Source organism: Mchenga conophoros, linkage group LG7 (genome assembly GCF_057382185.1).
Source record: "Mchenga conophoros isolate Kocher_MC1m ecotype Shallow Benthic linkage group LG7, M_conophoros_male_GT1.1, whole genome shotgun sequence".
Taxonomy (NCBI): Eukaryota; Metazoa; Chordata; class Actinopteri; order Cichliformes; family Cichlidae; genus Mchenga; species Mchenga conophoros.
The window spans coordinates 15,757,992-15,773,579 of record NC_140532.1 but is presented as its reverse complement, the minus strand read 5'-3'; the positions used below and the strand labels follow the sequence as shown (position 1 = coordinate 15,773,579).

General features: G+C 39.0%; 3 protein-coding genes across 7 annotated transcripts in view; all 3 read right to left on the bottom strand.

The window, feature by feature from the left end:
* Positions 1-1,601, bottom strand: part of cox5aa (cytochrome c oxidase subunit 5Aa) — a 3,392-nt gene extending 1,791 nt beyond the window's left edge. The window contains exons 1-2 of the mRNA XM_085282524.1: positions 1,446-1,601; positions 248-364 (exon numbers count right to left, since the gene is read on the bottom strand). Coding sequence (XP_085138650.1) covers positions 248-364; positions 1,446-1,518 — 190 coding nt within the window. The 5' untranslated portion in view covers positions 1,519-1,601. The remainder of the gene's footprint in view (positions 1-247; positions 365-1,445) is intronic.
* Positions 1,602-1,942: 341 nt separating this feature from the next.
* Positions 1,943-3,921, bottom strand: LOC146569875 (ribonuclease P protein subunit p25-like protein). Its single transcript, XM_085282523.1, has one exon. The coding sequence runs from the start codon at positions 3,919-3,921 to the stop codon at positions 3,265-3,267; it is 657 nt and encodes a 218-aa protein (XP_085138649.1). The 3' UTR covers positions 1,943-3,264.
* Positions 3,922-4,185: 264 nt separating this feature from the next.
* Positions 4,186-14,888, bottom strand: LOC146569874 (protein mono-ADP-ribosyltransferase PARP6-like). 5 transcript variants are annotated; one of them, XM_085282522.1, is made up of 23 exons: positions 14,609-14,888; positions 13,842-13,913; positions 13,230-13,336; positions 13,065-13,125; positions 12,345-12,435; positions 12,192-12,258; positions 11,932-12,081; positions 11,707-11,845; positions 9,747-9,878; positions 9,212-9,307; positions 9,019-9,111; positions 8,812-8,937; positions 8,653-8,718; positions 8,436-8,503; positions 8,131-8,179; positions 7,858-7,970; positions 7,679-7,751; positions 7,482-7,551; positions 7,324-7,403; positions 7,158-7,221; positions 6,996-7,080; positions 6,794-6,866; positions 4,186-4,242 (listed from the first exon to the last, which is right to left on the bottom strand). In XM_085282522.1, exons 1-23 carry the CDS (start codon positions 14,648-14,650, stop codon positions 4,186-4,188), a joined length of 1,974 nt encoding a protein of 657 aa, XP_085138648.1. In that variant the 5' UTR covers positions 14,651-14,888. The 5 variants fall into 5 exon arrangements, with proteins under 5 accessions (XP_085138648.1, XP_085138645.1, XP_085138646.1 ...); XM_085282519.1 differs by lacking the exon at positions 4,186-4,242 and having other exon boundaries at positions 6,705-6,866; positions 11,707-11,848; XM_085282520.1 differs by lacking the exon at positions 4,186-4,242 and having other exon boundaries at positions 6,705-6,866.
* Between the last annotated feature and the right edge of the window lie 700 nt (positions 14,889-15,588).

The following is a 15,588-nucleotide window of genomic DNA, read 5'->3' as shown; positions in this document are numbered from 1 at the left end:
AAACAGATTCTGACCAACAGATTCAACCATTTTTGTTAACTATGCAAAGCAAACATGCAATTTTAATCATTATATTGCAAACTATGACTGTTTACTTAAATCTTAATCTCACTAAGCCTCTTAATGCAAAATTGTACAAGGCCATTTTTTTAATAACTTCTGTTGACTCAAGACAAACATACCTCAGCAATGAATAACAATTCCAATGATTACATTGATTCAACATTACTATATTCCAGAAACGTACCTTTTCTCAGTTCCCATGCGTCAATATCTGGCTTGTTAAAATAAGTGACCCAGCGGGCATCGAACTCCTCGTCTGTCTCCTGCTTCCCATGTGAATAACACCTTGAGGCCAGAAGAGCTGCATGATAAGACAGATTTTTTTTCAGTGATTTGTGTCTAATAAAAGAAACCTAAAGTGAATGTTAAGTAAATGCGGAAGGACCAGGCTACATCATATTTTAAAAATTTCATACATGACGGGCGAAATATTAGGGACACTTACACTACCACCCCAACTCTAACTTCAATAATAATAATGATAATAATAAAAACAACTTTTTCTTCAAACCAACTAAAACTGAAAATGCAGTCATTCCGGCATCAGTGTTGTTGCACTCGCCAGTATTAAATTTCATAGGTGTATCTAATAAAGAGGCCGGGAATTGTATCTGCGATGTAAAAAGGACAAATTCTTCCTTGTAATGTGATGCAGTTGCCACCGTCTTGATATGACCTACCTTGTGTATCAGTCTGCACGTAGCAGACTGACACACTAGGACGTGACATACCGGAAATTTCTGTCACATGGTCCTCAGGTTATATTTAATAGCAATTTAAATGAAACAATATGACTTAGGCATGTGCTCAGGTATCATGTTAATACTAATTAACCTGCAACCCAAAGAACATTTCTCATTTAGACTTTTTGACCCCTAAAGAAACACCAAGACAATGCAAAACTATGCAAAAAAGTATTCTGTTTGTTTTCATAAAAATCTATGCCAAACTCCGTTTTGATGTTGAATTCTAGTTGTCTGAACTCTCCTGCAGTCACCTAGCCTACTTAGTAACTAGCGTCAGCAGTCACAATCACAGGGCCCGAGACGAAGCCTTCTAGCCGGGTCATGACAAGGACATAAACTCCGCCAAGAAGAACGACAGGACATTTTTCAAAGCACCACACCCACAGTTTACGTGGGAAAAAGCTGGACTGAATAAAAATGTGGATATCATGGCTGAATCATTATAATGCAGTTTCGTAATGTTTATTTAATAGCGATTTTTCTTGAATAAAAGCTAGCTAGCTTAGCCGTAAAGGAACCGCAAATGTGCCGACAGTCACACTTGATTTCCGTTACATTGTCTCCCTAACAGTTTCTAAGCAACTATATCAATTACAGATTAATATATTTACAATGGGTGACTGAATTAGGAATTACCTCGGCTCCCTGGTTGCGTCCGAGTTAAACTTCGGACACCGGAGACTGACAGTCGGACGGCGGCTCTGAACATGATGCGAGACTGCGAGCTACACGGACCGGTGCGGTCTGTCCGAAGGAAGCTAGTGCTAACTGTGTTAGCCTGGCACGTACGCAATCTCCTGTTGCGCACGCGCAAACTGCAGCTCATATTTACCCTTGACTTCCCTAGAAAGAAATTGCAGGACTGACAAAAAAAAACATGGGAAAACATGTTAATATTTGCAATGTCATTCTCACAGAGAAGTATTTTTTTATGGGATATCTTTTCTTTCTTTCTTTTTAATGCGAACGATACAAAATAGATGTTTCAAAGGTTCTTGATGATAGAATTGCACACAAGTTGAAACTGTAAGACACAGAGCTTTCTTAAAGCAGAACATTTTAGATTTATGATCATTTTAGTTAGATATAAGTGGTGATGTGCATGAAAAAGGTGTGTGTGCAAAACTTCAATGTTGGACATTTAAACTGCTTTTATTTCATGTCATCAGACACTAAAACCTCAAAAATAAGATGCATACAATTAAATTCATGTTCTTTACTATTTATTCAGCCTGGGTCAAAGGCGAACTAGAGCATTACACATAACCTATGCAGGTCACCGGTCTACCACAGATATAAACAACTACACCGATTGCCAGTTCAAAGTTAACCTAAAAATAACAATCTCTTGTGAGGGAGAAAGCACACACAGGTGGAACATGCAGCTTTTACACAAAGAAGTCCCAACTAACCTGGAGGTTAGTGAGGTGACCACTTGACCACTGTGTCACTTTATGATTCATTTTTATTGATGTGACTCTACTACAAAAGAGTACCATCATTATAAAAGTCAGTCAAACAAACCAAAAACGTATGCTCTTGTGAGCCATTATTGTGCACATGAATTATTTCCACAGGCAGAAAACAGAATATAGACAACTGATGCAAAACATGTTCTTTATATTTAAAATGACTATGACCAATTCCATGACTACTGGTTGATTTTTTGCATCAGAATGACCCCGGACAGTGGTCATTAGTGTCTAGCATGGGTTGTTGTGTATGCTTCTTTCCCCAGCTGTTTTCCCAGCTGGGCACAGTGGAGTTTGCTTGTTCATTTGCAAGTAAACTAACTATTAATGTAACTACACTAAAACACCATCATCAGCTTATAAAGTGGGGCAAATAATCATTTGATCCCCTGCAGAAGTTTACAAAGAAATGATCAGTTCTTGATTTTTAAGGTAGTTTCATGTTAATGAAGAGAGATAGAATACTAACCAAAAATCAAAAATCAAAGTTGAATGCCTGACATTGACTGAAATCAGTATTTAATCCCCAAGCAAAACATGACTTAGTACTTGGTGGAGAAATCACTGTCGGTAAGCACAGCAGTAAGACATCTCAGGAGGAATTTTAGCCACTAGCTCTTTAAATTCTCATAAAAATCCGAGACTGTTCATTTCTTTGTAAGTGAGGCAACATAGAAATTCAGCAGGATTAAAATACTTCCCCCTCTATGACTACAAATCTATTACTGATATTGTTGATAATAATAGTTATAGTCATATGTTAACCTGTTACATTTCACAACAAAGTGACAAAGTATTGCAAAGAAGCATTATAGACACAACTGTTTACTTTTGTAGCAAAATGCCTTACATAAGCATCACGATAAACCCCCAGAAATGCAGAGGTATTATTTTCTTCAAGAAAGCTTCATGCTGTAAAACGGAGCACACAACAATCTATTAAATCTATGCAAATGCCAAATTTCTTATTTCTCATGAAGTAATCAGAGGTTTAGGGGAGGACATGCACTCGAATCATCCAGACAGAGTCTCTTGGCTGTGTGTGGGGATGAGTGAGCATGAGCCGTCCTGAGCAGACCCTTCCGTCTCTCAGCATCCTCTGTAGGAACACTGCTGATTTGTGGTGGCTGATATCCAGGCTCCTGGGGGTCCAGAGGATCTTTAGATAGATAGATGCAGATGGCAGGAACTCTCCGCTCCATGGTTATACCTGGTGCTCCAGGCTGTGGACTCTTCCAAACCTCCTTCACTGTGTTATAGTAGAGTTTGGACACCTGGTGCAGACCTTCAACTTTACGTTTCAGGATCTCCACACAGGTGATAGTTTTTGTGACTCCTCTGCCTGAGCCAGTGAAGACCACCTGTCTTAGTGACATCCCATTTGGGTTTCTTACTTCCCCTTGCATGCGAGCTGCTGCAAACTGCAGTAAGCTGCGAATCTTGCTTCCTCCTTTTACTCGCATGTGCAGGATGTCTGCGGCCAAGCCTGGGATCGGATAGGGAATGCTGTCCTCTGTGCGGCTGATTCTCCTGAAGTTGTTCTCACCAGCAGTTTTTGGAAGTGGCAACGAGATCTGGACAGAGGGACTGAATGAAGTAGGCTGCTGTTCCATTGTAGTGCCACATATAGCACTGTTCATCTGACCCCTGGGTTAAGTCATTACTTAGAAAGCAGCAAAATAACAGTGCGGGAAGCTGCAGTAACAGACTATTTGTATGTCTCCTTTGGGATCTAAAACATTGTTCTTGTTCCTTTACTCTAAGAAAGTAAAAGCTGAATGGCTCTGTAATCTAAACTTGTCACTTATCTTGATCCTCTCTCTTCTCCGTCCAAGCTTCTTTTTCATTTTGCCTTTATGAGCGCTGAGATGGCAGCCAGCAGAATAAAGAGGGCACTTCTTCCACTAATCCCACTGAAGTGAAGGAAAAGATGTCCTTGCTCTTTTCAGCACTGAGGACAGCTGATGCCAACAGACACATATGAGGCTCAGAGAGAGACATGTAGAGTGGGACATAGTGCTCTTAAAGGCACATGCAACATTTTGCCTCATTTAATAATGTCTGTATATTTCAGCTAGTTGGGTTTCTTGTTAAAAGGCTTAAGGGATCTGGGAATGGTTTTGTCTGTGTGGTTGCTTGAATTATACAGACGAATGAACACGAGTTAATGAGATCAAGGCACGCAGCTGAAATAAATCTTTGTTTTAACTGAACTCGACTCAATTGTGCCACTTTGCTGACATTCTTAATGTGCGGTTTTGCAGATATGACACCAAACAACCAATCTCACTCAAGATGTGGAGCAATGCTAGTCATTGTAGTATATAATGGAGTGTGGTTTTTCAAGATTATTTTCCCAGTGCGCTATCATCAGAGAGCCATATGGTCCAAGATAAATGTCTTCCTTTGGGCTATTACAGCAGCTTCACAGCTCTCCTCCTTTCAGTGCATCGCCTGCTGGGCTGACCCCAAAATAATCCTTGCTACAAAAGTTGTGCTTCTTTTTAAGAAATGACATGTACAAGGACAATCACATCTTGGAGCTGCTACTTTTTATTGTCAGACCACAAGTACATTAAATAGAAAGACAGAAAATCAGTATCCAGATGGGAACAGAGGTGCATTGGTTGCAGCTCTCTTTAGAGAAGCTGATCCAAGGGAGGAGGTGAGGAGGCAGCTGGAGGGCTCATATGGAATCAGCTTGCTGTTATAATGGTGCATTTCTGCCTCGCAGGATGGTATGCACCCCATGTTAAACAATCAGCAGAAGCATGAAATGCATTGTTCAAATTAAGTTGCTTTACAGAAGAATTATCTGCTTTTCATAAACATCAGTTAACAGCAGCATTCCCATCCCGAGAATACTCATTAAATATTTGAAGGTGGTTCACTGGAGGCCTTGCGCACGCTCCAGAATCTCCCCAAGTGTTTATTTTTATCTGACATGTTTAGTGTTGCTGGAAAATGAACAGAAGCTCCAGCGCCCAGCTGCGTACCCAGTTTAAACATCCTTCAGTCTCCAGTTTATGTTTTTCATAACATAACAGTTGTGGGGTTTGAGCCGCTGTATTTATATCGAAAAGGTCCTTAGAGTTAATGGTCACACCCCCATCTTGTGGAAGAAAGTACATATTGCAAAACTAATATCACCGTGGGTTAAAGTGAACCTGCATTACAGGAATGTTCAAGCATTAGTTTGTTCTAAAAAACATGCTTTTGGAAGAATATGAAATTAATGTCTGATGAATACATCTATAGATGAACTGCTAGATACATACAATATGGATGGATCATACCTGTTCTTTTCTCTCTGTTTTTGTAGGGTGATTATATACAAATGCTGAGGGGAAGTGGGGGTGATGAATGTGATCAATCTGAAAGTGTTGAGCATGTAATAGGGATCAACATGTATGTATACATACATGTTGATCCCTATTACATGCTCAACAACTGCAAGTTTGATTTTTTACAGTGTACATACTTTTTTGTACTCCATTTAGGACTTGATGATTGACTGTTTATTTCATATCACATAGATTTTGTTGACTTTGATTGTGCACATGTGTGCATGTATGTATATGTACATATACACGTGAATATGTGTTTGTGTACTCAAACAAAAAACTATTTGAATGGTCATAAAAAACATGGAAAGGATTTCCACCTGATTAAATTGGTTTATTTTAGCATTATTCAATTCTTTCAACTTCATGTACTTTAGTTGGACCAGCTTAATTAAATAATGATGACTCAGCTTATTTACTGCAGTTGAGCCCAACTTAATTTAATTGAGTTGATCCAATCCAGGCAAATTACATCAGTCCAACAAAAGTAAGACATTTAGTAAGGTGGAAATCCTATTCATGATTATTTTAAGTTAATTTAAAGAGTTATTTTTTGGAGTGTTCAACTAAGTCAGAGTCTGGTTAGCATAAAACTTGTCATGCACATTGTTTTTTCCTCCAATTTAATGGATTTAGGACATAGCTGTCACTCCATAAATCCTTTTCCACTTGTCCTCATCCGGGTCTATTCCTGTCATAGGTCGAGAGGTAGAGCTAACCCTGGACAGGTTACCACTCGACAACTGTTCACACTCACATTCACACCTATAGCTAAATTAGAATAATTAACCTAATCCCACCAGAGAAAACATGCAAACTCCACACAGAAAAGCCCTGGCCAGTGGATTCAAACTCAGGGGCTTCTTGCATGAGGCAACAGTGCCAACCACTGTGCTAGCCACAATAAACATCAGCATACATGTGGTGTGTATGCTTTTCTCATATTCAGTTTTGAGGTTTTTGTTTAAATCATGTGAATGTTTTTCACTTGTGCAAGACATAAATTTTTACCTCAAGGCGCTCCGTGTTTCATGTTAAAGTCTTAAACCAGAAAAAGCCACAGACAATCAATATTCATTCTCACAGTTTTTGTTTTTATTATAAAGAACAGAAATGACATATGTGTGTATGTATCCTGGTTTTCTCAGCATGGCTTTGAAGCAATTACTCGTGAAATTTCCTGCTGGATTTTGTCCTCTTGGGTGTTTATGTCGATATCTCCCACCTGCCCGTTTTCATAGCTGTGGAAGAAGAAAGCAGCCTTTTTAGGAAGCTCAAATAAAGTCCAGAGTTCTAACTTTCTGAAGAAAAAAAATGTTGGAACTGTTTCTCATTGTTTGCTTTTGCTTTCTGCTTTTTGTCTTACTCACACAAAGAGGAACCGCGTGCACACGTGGTCGGAAACCGGACACACCCAAATGTTGCCGTGTTTTTGCAGGTTTTTTGAAGTTATCACTGTTAACAGATAGACAAAATCACATCACACGCAATTAAATAAATCTTTGTTGCTTTGTGGGGTCTTCCGTATTTACCTTCACAGAGTGCAACGCAGTTTAGGTTCGTGCTTTGCAAAAACCTGCCTTCCCCCACTTGTTCCTAAAACATATAGAAATACAAGATGAGATACTGAAAGCAAAAAAGGATATTGTACTCCAGAGTGAATGTTTGCAGCATTTAGATAAATGTGAACAACCCGACCTGCTTGATTTGGTTTATTCGGTTGTATTTCTGCAAGAGTTCTTCTCTAGTAGGAATTTTGTACTGACCTTTCCCCATCTCTAAAGAAAAATGGAAGAATACTCTTAAAAACATGCAAAAAGAACTCGTAATCGACAGACAAGAAACAGAGTTCTTACCAGAATATCCAAATGATATGCTTGAAATGGGACTCAAATAGATGCCTTTCCCATACGCAGCACCATGGAGCTAAAATAGAAAGAAGGGAGAGGTTTCGGTGGTCTGAACATCCACATAAAAATTTCCTATGTTGAAATTGTCTGTAACTTCAGACGGTGATCAAAGACAATAAGCATTTAGAATTTATATATTCTACCTGTAACTTTGTGTAAGATGCGTTAACCAGCCCGTTTCTCAAAATAGAGTGCCAGTTTTCAATGTGGGAACCACTGAAAGAAGAGAAATATGATCTACTAAGCATGGATCATGCTCTATATACTGTATAAGTGATGATGTGAAAATTTCATGAAAAAAAAAATCTTTGACTTCACTTACTGGAAAGCAAAGGTGCTGCCATAAAGCTTTTTGGCAGTTTGAAAGTGAGCCTCCTTACATGGAGGGCTGCTGATCAACAGGAACTGATGGGGTGTGTGCATAAACGTCAGTTGCTGTTAAATAGCAATTGATTAAAAACAACAACAACAAAAAACATTAAATTATAGAAAGCACAGTGTGAAATTTGATATGTGGCTGCTAATTATTAACTAGTCTACAACTGCTTTAAAGCTTGCAGCTAGACTGCTAATAAATCTGACTGCTTGGGCATACCCTGCTCAGCGGAAGCTTCACAATGTGCGATCTGTTGCTTGCTAAAATCCTGTTGTAAAACATACAAAAGCAAATCCAGATGTTAACCTAAATATAACTGGATTTCACTCAAGTTACTCTTTTCTAACACTTTCATTTAAACGACTTCAGACGCAACGCTGCAATTACTTAGCCCAAAACAATGCGCTTGCCAAGTTTGAACTAGACTCGATGAATGGCTACTGAGGCGAGTGAGTAACAAAAGGACAGATATGCAGCGATCTACTAAATAATAACTAAAAACACATCCAGATTTAGTCTCTCACCACTGCAGTAATGGATGTGCGAGAGGGTCTATCTTGTCCAGCTGCTTCTTAATCTCAGAATATGGACCCTGAGTATGATTTAAAGACAATTTAATCATTATAATCTAATAAATCCAGTTCAGGAAATCATTTACCTGCTTTGAGTTTGTGCTCATTCAGCAGACCGATGTGTAATTGTTGAAAATGAGAGTGTAGATTTTACTTTGAAAGACCTCACCTGTGCCATCCTCCTGACCAACAAGACATTGTCCAGAGCTTTCTGCAGCCTGTCATAGCTTCTGCTCTGTTACAACAAAAGCGAAAACAAATCAATAAAATGACACACTGAATAGTGCACGACGGATCACGCCAGTGGTAACTTTGATTCAGCTGATACCTTTGGACTAAAGGCGAGAGTTTTGGGGTTGTGTGGATCGACAATAGAAGGGTACGGTTCAAAAATAAGGCTCTTGCGTGAAGACTGAAGGGCAGCTCTGCACATGGCTACCAACAAGTCGATCACCTGCAACAGCAAAGATTATTGCCTTACTCATGTCCCATACTGTAATAACTCCTGCTATAAAATATTTAAAAGCTTACCGACCTCTGCACCGGTGGCAACCTCTTCTGTCGCTCCAGACATAACCCCCAGCATGTGAAAGGAAAACACACAGAGCTCCCTGGTGCAAACCGCTGGCTACAAACACACAACGTAGAGAATACTGTCGAAGAATCAAGGCTCAGTTTTACTGAATAGCTGCTCAACCAACAGTTAATTATTTATCGAGAGCTCACACCTTAAGCATGGGCCCATTTTGAAACACGTGCCGCTCATCGCAAACAACACAATATTCATTCAGTGTTGGGATCCTCTGCTCAGCATACCTCATTATCTGTGCACACAAAGAAAACAGAGGCAAAGTAGCTTTCTAAGAAAATAATTCAAAATCAACACAAACCTGCTCAAATGTCATGCTTAAAGTCAATTTTCCTGCTTCCAGCTCCATATTTTGTAACTGGACTCTTAATAGTGTCGCTTTCCATGATTCACAGTTCAAACTAATCATTATTTATCTTATCCCAGGCCTTGCACCAGCCCTTCAGTAGCTTCCCTCTCTTCAAGCCAACTATCTTGTGATTGGTTGTCCCCTAGCAAACGCAGGTTTTAACAAGCAATTCAATTTTTTTTTAAGTAGCACCAATTCACAACAATAAATGACTCAAAGCCTTTTATATTGCAAAGTTAAGACCCTAAATTATTTATTTAAGAGAACTCAGACAATCCCCTATGAGCAAGAGAACTCAAACCCTCAGATTAGAGTAAGCTTTCACCTGCACCAAGAAGCCGTGCTGCAGAGTTGGTGTGGTCTTACAGTGCCCAATTGCCTGGGATGTGAAGAGTAGCTCCATCAGCTGTTTAGTGTTAAGCTGTGCTGATGATTTCACTGCTGAGACCATCACCCTCTGTGGAAGAAGGGTCACAAACAATATCACTCTATATTCAGAACTTTAAAAAAAAGGTAACAACTCTGGAAAGACTGAAATAAAGTCCAGATTGCTGACATCAAAGACAGATTTGAGGAAGGAGTGCTCTGTTTGCAGGAATGCTTTAAATGCACTAATTGGGATGTTTTCGAGCAATCCTGTGGAGGTGATCTGGACAATTTTGTGGACATATAATGCTCATATATTTCTTTTTGCAGAGATATGATTATTCCATGTAAGAGGGTTTAAAGTACTCAAATAATAAGCCATGGGTTACGAAAGTAGTTAAGTCCACAATTCAAAGAAAGAGATATGCTTTTCAATAGGGAGAGGCATCAGAGCTGCAGGCAGCCACCAAAGAGCTGAAAAGCAAAGACCAGCACGCATGGCATTTTAGAGGGTTTTACCATTCAGACAGAGAATTTGCCAATGCTCTTACTGCTTTGATTATCCGTTTGACATATATGATTTCAGCAAAGACTTTCAGGAACTGAGCCACACATTAAGGGACAACCAGCATTTTAATACTAGTGAAGTTGTAAAGGAATTTCTTCATATTACGGTAAACAAGAGTCAGGGATTAGACAAGTAAATGTGGAAGGCTGCTTAAACACTGCAAACAAGCTGGGCCTGGTTTTTCACTACATCTTTTATTCAGTTCCTAAAGTTATACATGTCCTCAGTGTGTGGAAGAATGCTGAAATTGTCCCTGTTACCAAATTCAAGTCACCCCAAAGCCCGCAGTGATTTTCAACCAGAGGCTTTGACCTCAGTCTTAATAATATCTTTGAAAGACTGTTTGCGTATAACCTTCACAGAGGAGTCTAAGACTCCACACTTACTCTTCTTAATTTGCTCCTTAAACCCTTGGAAGGAGACGAATATCATGTCAGACTCTTTACTGTTTACTGATTTATCTTCTGCATTTAACACCATTCAGTCATGTTTTAATTTGTTTAAGTCCATTTGATTTAAGTCATAATCTGGACTTTCTAACAGAACGCAGACAGTGAATGGGCTTCTGTTTGGCCAAGTCAGGTCATCTGCTGGTTCACAAGGGTGTGTCCTGTCCTCCTTGCTGTTTATACGATGCACGAACATGTGTCAGAGGATGTTTGAAAGGACAAACACTTTAACGTATGCAGATTAAATGCCATTATTAGTCTTTTGGACACCAGCCGCAGATCGGTTATTGAACAGGTGGTTTGAAGAGTCTGATCTCCAGCTCAACATGTTAAAGACCAAATGAAAAAAGTCCCGCACACTTGATGCCACAAACATTAAGGGTCATACTGTGTAATGTGTGCACAGGGATTATTACTGATGCAAGACTGAATTTTGATAGTTTGTTTTTCTTGTGGAAACTGTTCACCTTTCACATCATTAAGACGCTGTTTGATGGATCTGTTATTGAGTTAGTTTTAATTTTTTTTACTTTTAGTCTTTGTATTTCGGAAGATGACAGAGCATCAAATTGTGCACACATCTATTCCACCTATTAATTCATTTTAATTGGAATCGATTAATTTAGATTTTTTCATTTTTTAGCCTTTTTGTGCTATTTATAGCCTCAGGGATTGAAGTTGTTGTTTTAGTGAAGCCTGGAGCACTCTGTCTTTTCTCCTTTTTTACCATATATATGTGAATATAGTTTTTGATGTCAGGTCAATTAGCGTCAAAACAAATCTACCTAAGGCTATCAATAAAAGAATCTGAACCCGAACCTGAAACACAGTTGCAGATAGAAAATATGTACACACACACCAATTTTCCACATCGATGTATTTTGAAGTATATTTTCCCTCACCTTTCCGCTGGGCGTGGAGGTGAAGAGCTCACCGGGATTCTTGATGGTGTAGGAAGTTGTATGATTTGTGAGACGGTTCAGCTTCATTGTTGGTAAAATGATCCGGCGTCTTGCAGCCGGTTCCTGGAGCTCCTTTAGCCTGCTGATTGTTAGACAGGAGTGAATAGATCCATGCACTAATGGATTCAGTCAGTAAAACAGCTGTGTCATTTAACTCTTTCATACTTTGATAGTGGCAGCCTGGTGCTAAGTCTTGCACAAAATTTCTTGATGGTTCCACTTGGCCTGAACCAGCTGTGACTCCTCTTCTGCCCAGTTACAGCGTTGTCGTTTGCAAGGTGTTTCCACACCCGAGATATGAAAACTGTGAGAATACTGGAGAACAAAAACGAAAGGTTGGCTTTTACACAATCTTCAGATGAGCTATGACTGAAATAAAAACGGTGGATGTGTCCTGTTGGAGCATTTAATCTATGAACACTCACTTCTGCAACTGTTTCCCAAGACTGAAGTTATTATTATTAGACAGCTGAAAGACCTCAACTGAAGGTGCTGCAGTGAGAAACATCACTTGATCAAGTGTCACATTGATTTAGACTGAAGTGAATTCTGCATGTGGATGTATTGTTGCTGCTCACCAGGTCCATCCAGATACTGAGACATAGAAAACTGCAGACGGATAACGACAGGCTCCGATAGATTAATCCTCCAGGCTTGGGCTGCCACCTCCTATGGACACCAAAAAGATGTCAACACTTTCAGGTGTCATGCGAATATGCCACTTTAACCAATGCATGTGCAGTTGTGGTCAGAAGGTTCCAGACATCCATTTGTCACAGAGGCACAGTCACAAAAGAAAAACGTGGTCTCTTCTATAGATATAAATGTGATAACATAAAACATCTAACTAATGGAAAAGCTTAATCCATACTGTTCCCAGAATGCATAATTTTAAATTCACAAGACTCTTTAACTTCTTTTCATTTGATTAGGATCTGCCTCTCTGTGCTTGAAAATATGAGTTATTCTGGGCACACCAACAGTATTGATAGTGCTGATATGACAGTGAAGACATTTTTTAGGACATCAAACTATAAGTCAGAAAGTCATATTTCTGTGGTGACTATATGATCCAGCAGGATAATGATCCTAAGCATAGATCGGAAGTGGTTTTGAGACGGTTAATTCAAGATAAAATTAGGTTAACTTATAGATCCAAAGAGAGCTGATCAAATCGAGAACATGGGCTCACATATTAGCTGCACTTTACATAGAGATAGATAATTAATTACTTAGATAAATTGGTGAATAACAGATAAAAATGTAATTCACTTGTATATTGATGTAAATCAACTCACATCTAAAAAGTTAGCATTCATTTTTAAGTCCACATCCACATCATCAATTGACCCGTACTCCCTAGGAGAAAAAAAAGAAGAGAAATTGTGAAAATGTAGTTTAAAAAGGACCATGGATCACTTCTATTAAAAGCCATGAACAAGGAGGGATGTTCAGAAGTTCACCTGACAGAGACAGCAGAGACTGAATACAGAGTCCTGACTGCCTCGATGTCCCTGTCCAGCCAGGGGTGGCGACAGAAGTCAGCGGGATACTGACTCCACAACTCCCCCTATGAAGCATGATGAAAGGAAGTTACACCGTTATAACTCCAGTGTATGAGATGACATGTATTGATACAGTTTAAAGCTGATCATGTGTGATCTGAACAAGCTAGTCATTGTGTATTTTTACTCTCTAAAGATTTGTTTGAGATTTTTTAAAAAATAAACTAAACATGTTCCTCAGAGTAACATATCAGTTGTTGGCTTTGCTTAAATACACACAAACTCACTGCAACAGAAAGATTAAGAAAAAATTTTAAATGAGTCGAGTATGTGAACAAAAGTGGATTTCAAGAAGTGTGTTTACAATGTAGACAATTTTGTTTGCATTAGTGTGAAATCATTAAAAGGAGAAATCATTGTTCCTGACAAATACTTTTATCAAGCTCTTGAATGACCATGCAATGCTTTGTTTGTTTTTAATTATCTTTTATATGCAACAATATTTTATCCTTGAATGGTTTTAAAAATGCTACAAGGTTGTAATAGGAAGACACTGAAACTGATGTTTACTTGGATTCCACACAGGATCTCGTCTGCATCAGCGTCGTCGTCACTGTGGCGCTCCTCCCACTCCTGGCACTCCTGTTGGGTTGACGGGAAAAGCTGGCAATCAAAAGATCCTCTAATTTACAGAGTTAATTTAAACCTTCTATTAACCCAAACAAAATCAGCTGGCCCTGCTGCTAAGACTTGCGCCTCATTTAAGCCATTTGCTTGATGAAAATGCAAAAACAGAATATATACCACAATGTGATGCAATTTCAGCAAGAAACCAGCAAGAGAGGGCTTCAGCTATTTACTTCTTTTTTGTCAGTTGATCTGTTAACTATGTTTTTAATTGATTTTCTTGTCGGTTACCCACTGCAAAGGCTAGTGCAATCCTCTGCCCTACAAAAGGATAACTCCCTCTACATGTATATAAAAGTGTGGTGGTGCTGGTGGTGGGGGTGGATATCTGGAGCTTGTAGACTCATCGTGTCCTTATATCTTTTTTAGCAACAATCAACAAAGTGTCCATTCCTGTGTGACTGAAACACTATTGGGAAAAACATTTGTGGCTTAATTAGTTCAGTTACTTCTGTGATGTATGAATGAGCAGGTTGCTCTGAGTATCTTGAACTATGTCGAGATAATTGCTGTTTCCCTGGTTTTAGTCTGTGCACGGACATTAAGTGGAAAAGTAAATAAAACAACACATCAACATATTTTGCTCATAAGAGTAGAGCATGTGTTTGCTAATGCTAATGATACAGCAGGTTACGAGGTTACAATCTTACCTTTCCTTCAGGAGAATGTAGCAAAAAAAAAGGATACTCCATTTCTGTTGAAGGCTCTGCTGGCGGTGCCTTCTCTTTTCAATAGCAGGAAGTCCCACATGCCCAGCCTGACTTCTTGGTCACATGACTGACTCCAGACACTGGCAGCCTGATCACTTAGTGCAGTGAGATGAAAGACTGATGTGGATCTGTTCCTATATCTCTTTAAGTATCTTATGTGGCACAGGTAGAAACCTAAAAGCCAGGCGCATTAATCAGTGCCTGGAGTGATGAGAACAAAGCTCCCTCAGAGGGAAGATGGGTAAACAGGTGATGTTTGGCATTTATTAGCCTTGTTTTCTGTCTGCTGTGTCGCAAACTGACCTTAATCTGCAGTTACCCTTGTTAGCAGTCACCCGCTGCTCCACAATCTGGTCAGATTAGACACACACCTTCAATAAACAAGTGCTTTTCTTGGGGTAATCCACTTAGACATGAATGTCTAAGTGTCCCCTGTGTATTTACAGGGATGGACACAATAGTATAAATGTCTCATGTCTCAAACAGGAAACTGCCATTTTTGGGGTTTGGAACAGACATGAAACGCAAAAAAGGCCGAATAATTTCATTATTTTTATACACCCATTGTTACAGGTAATATATTTCAAATAAATTGGTGACGTAATTAAGTAAATGTGTTTGTAAAGAGTCCACTTTTAAGATTATAACAAATCTGATACAGATTTGGGAAAAGGTCAAAAGCTAGAACTGAACCAAGAGGAATGCTGTCATATCTGGTAAACATTTTACCCACTCGAATAGCTCAGAGAACAAAATCTACTTAGTAAAAAAAATCTATCTACACAATCTACTGACACCATAGACATTAATTTTACATTAAATACAATAGTTACAGTTAACAAACAATAACTGACTGCAGTTTCAAATCTTTTTTTTTTTTAAAGAGAAAGATTTTATCTTAGAAGTTTCGTTTGTATGGT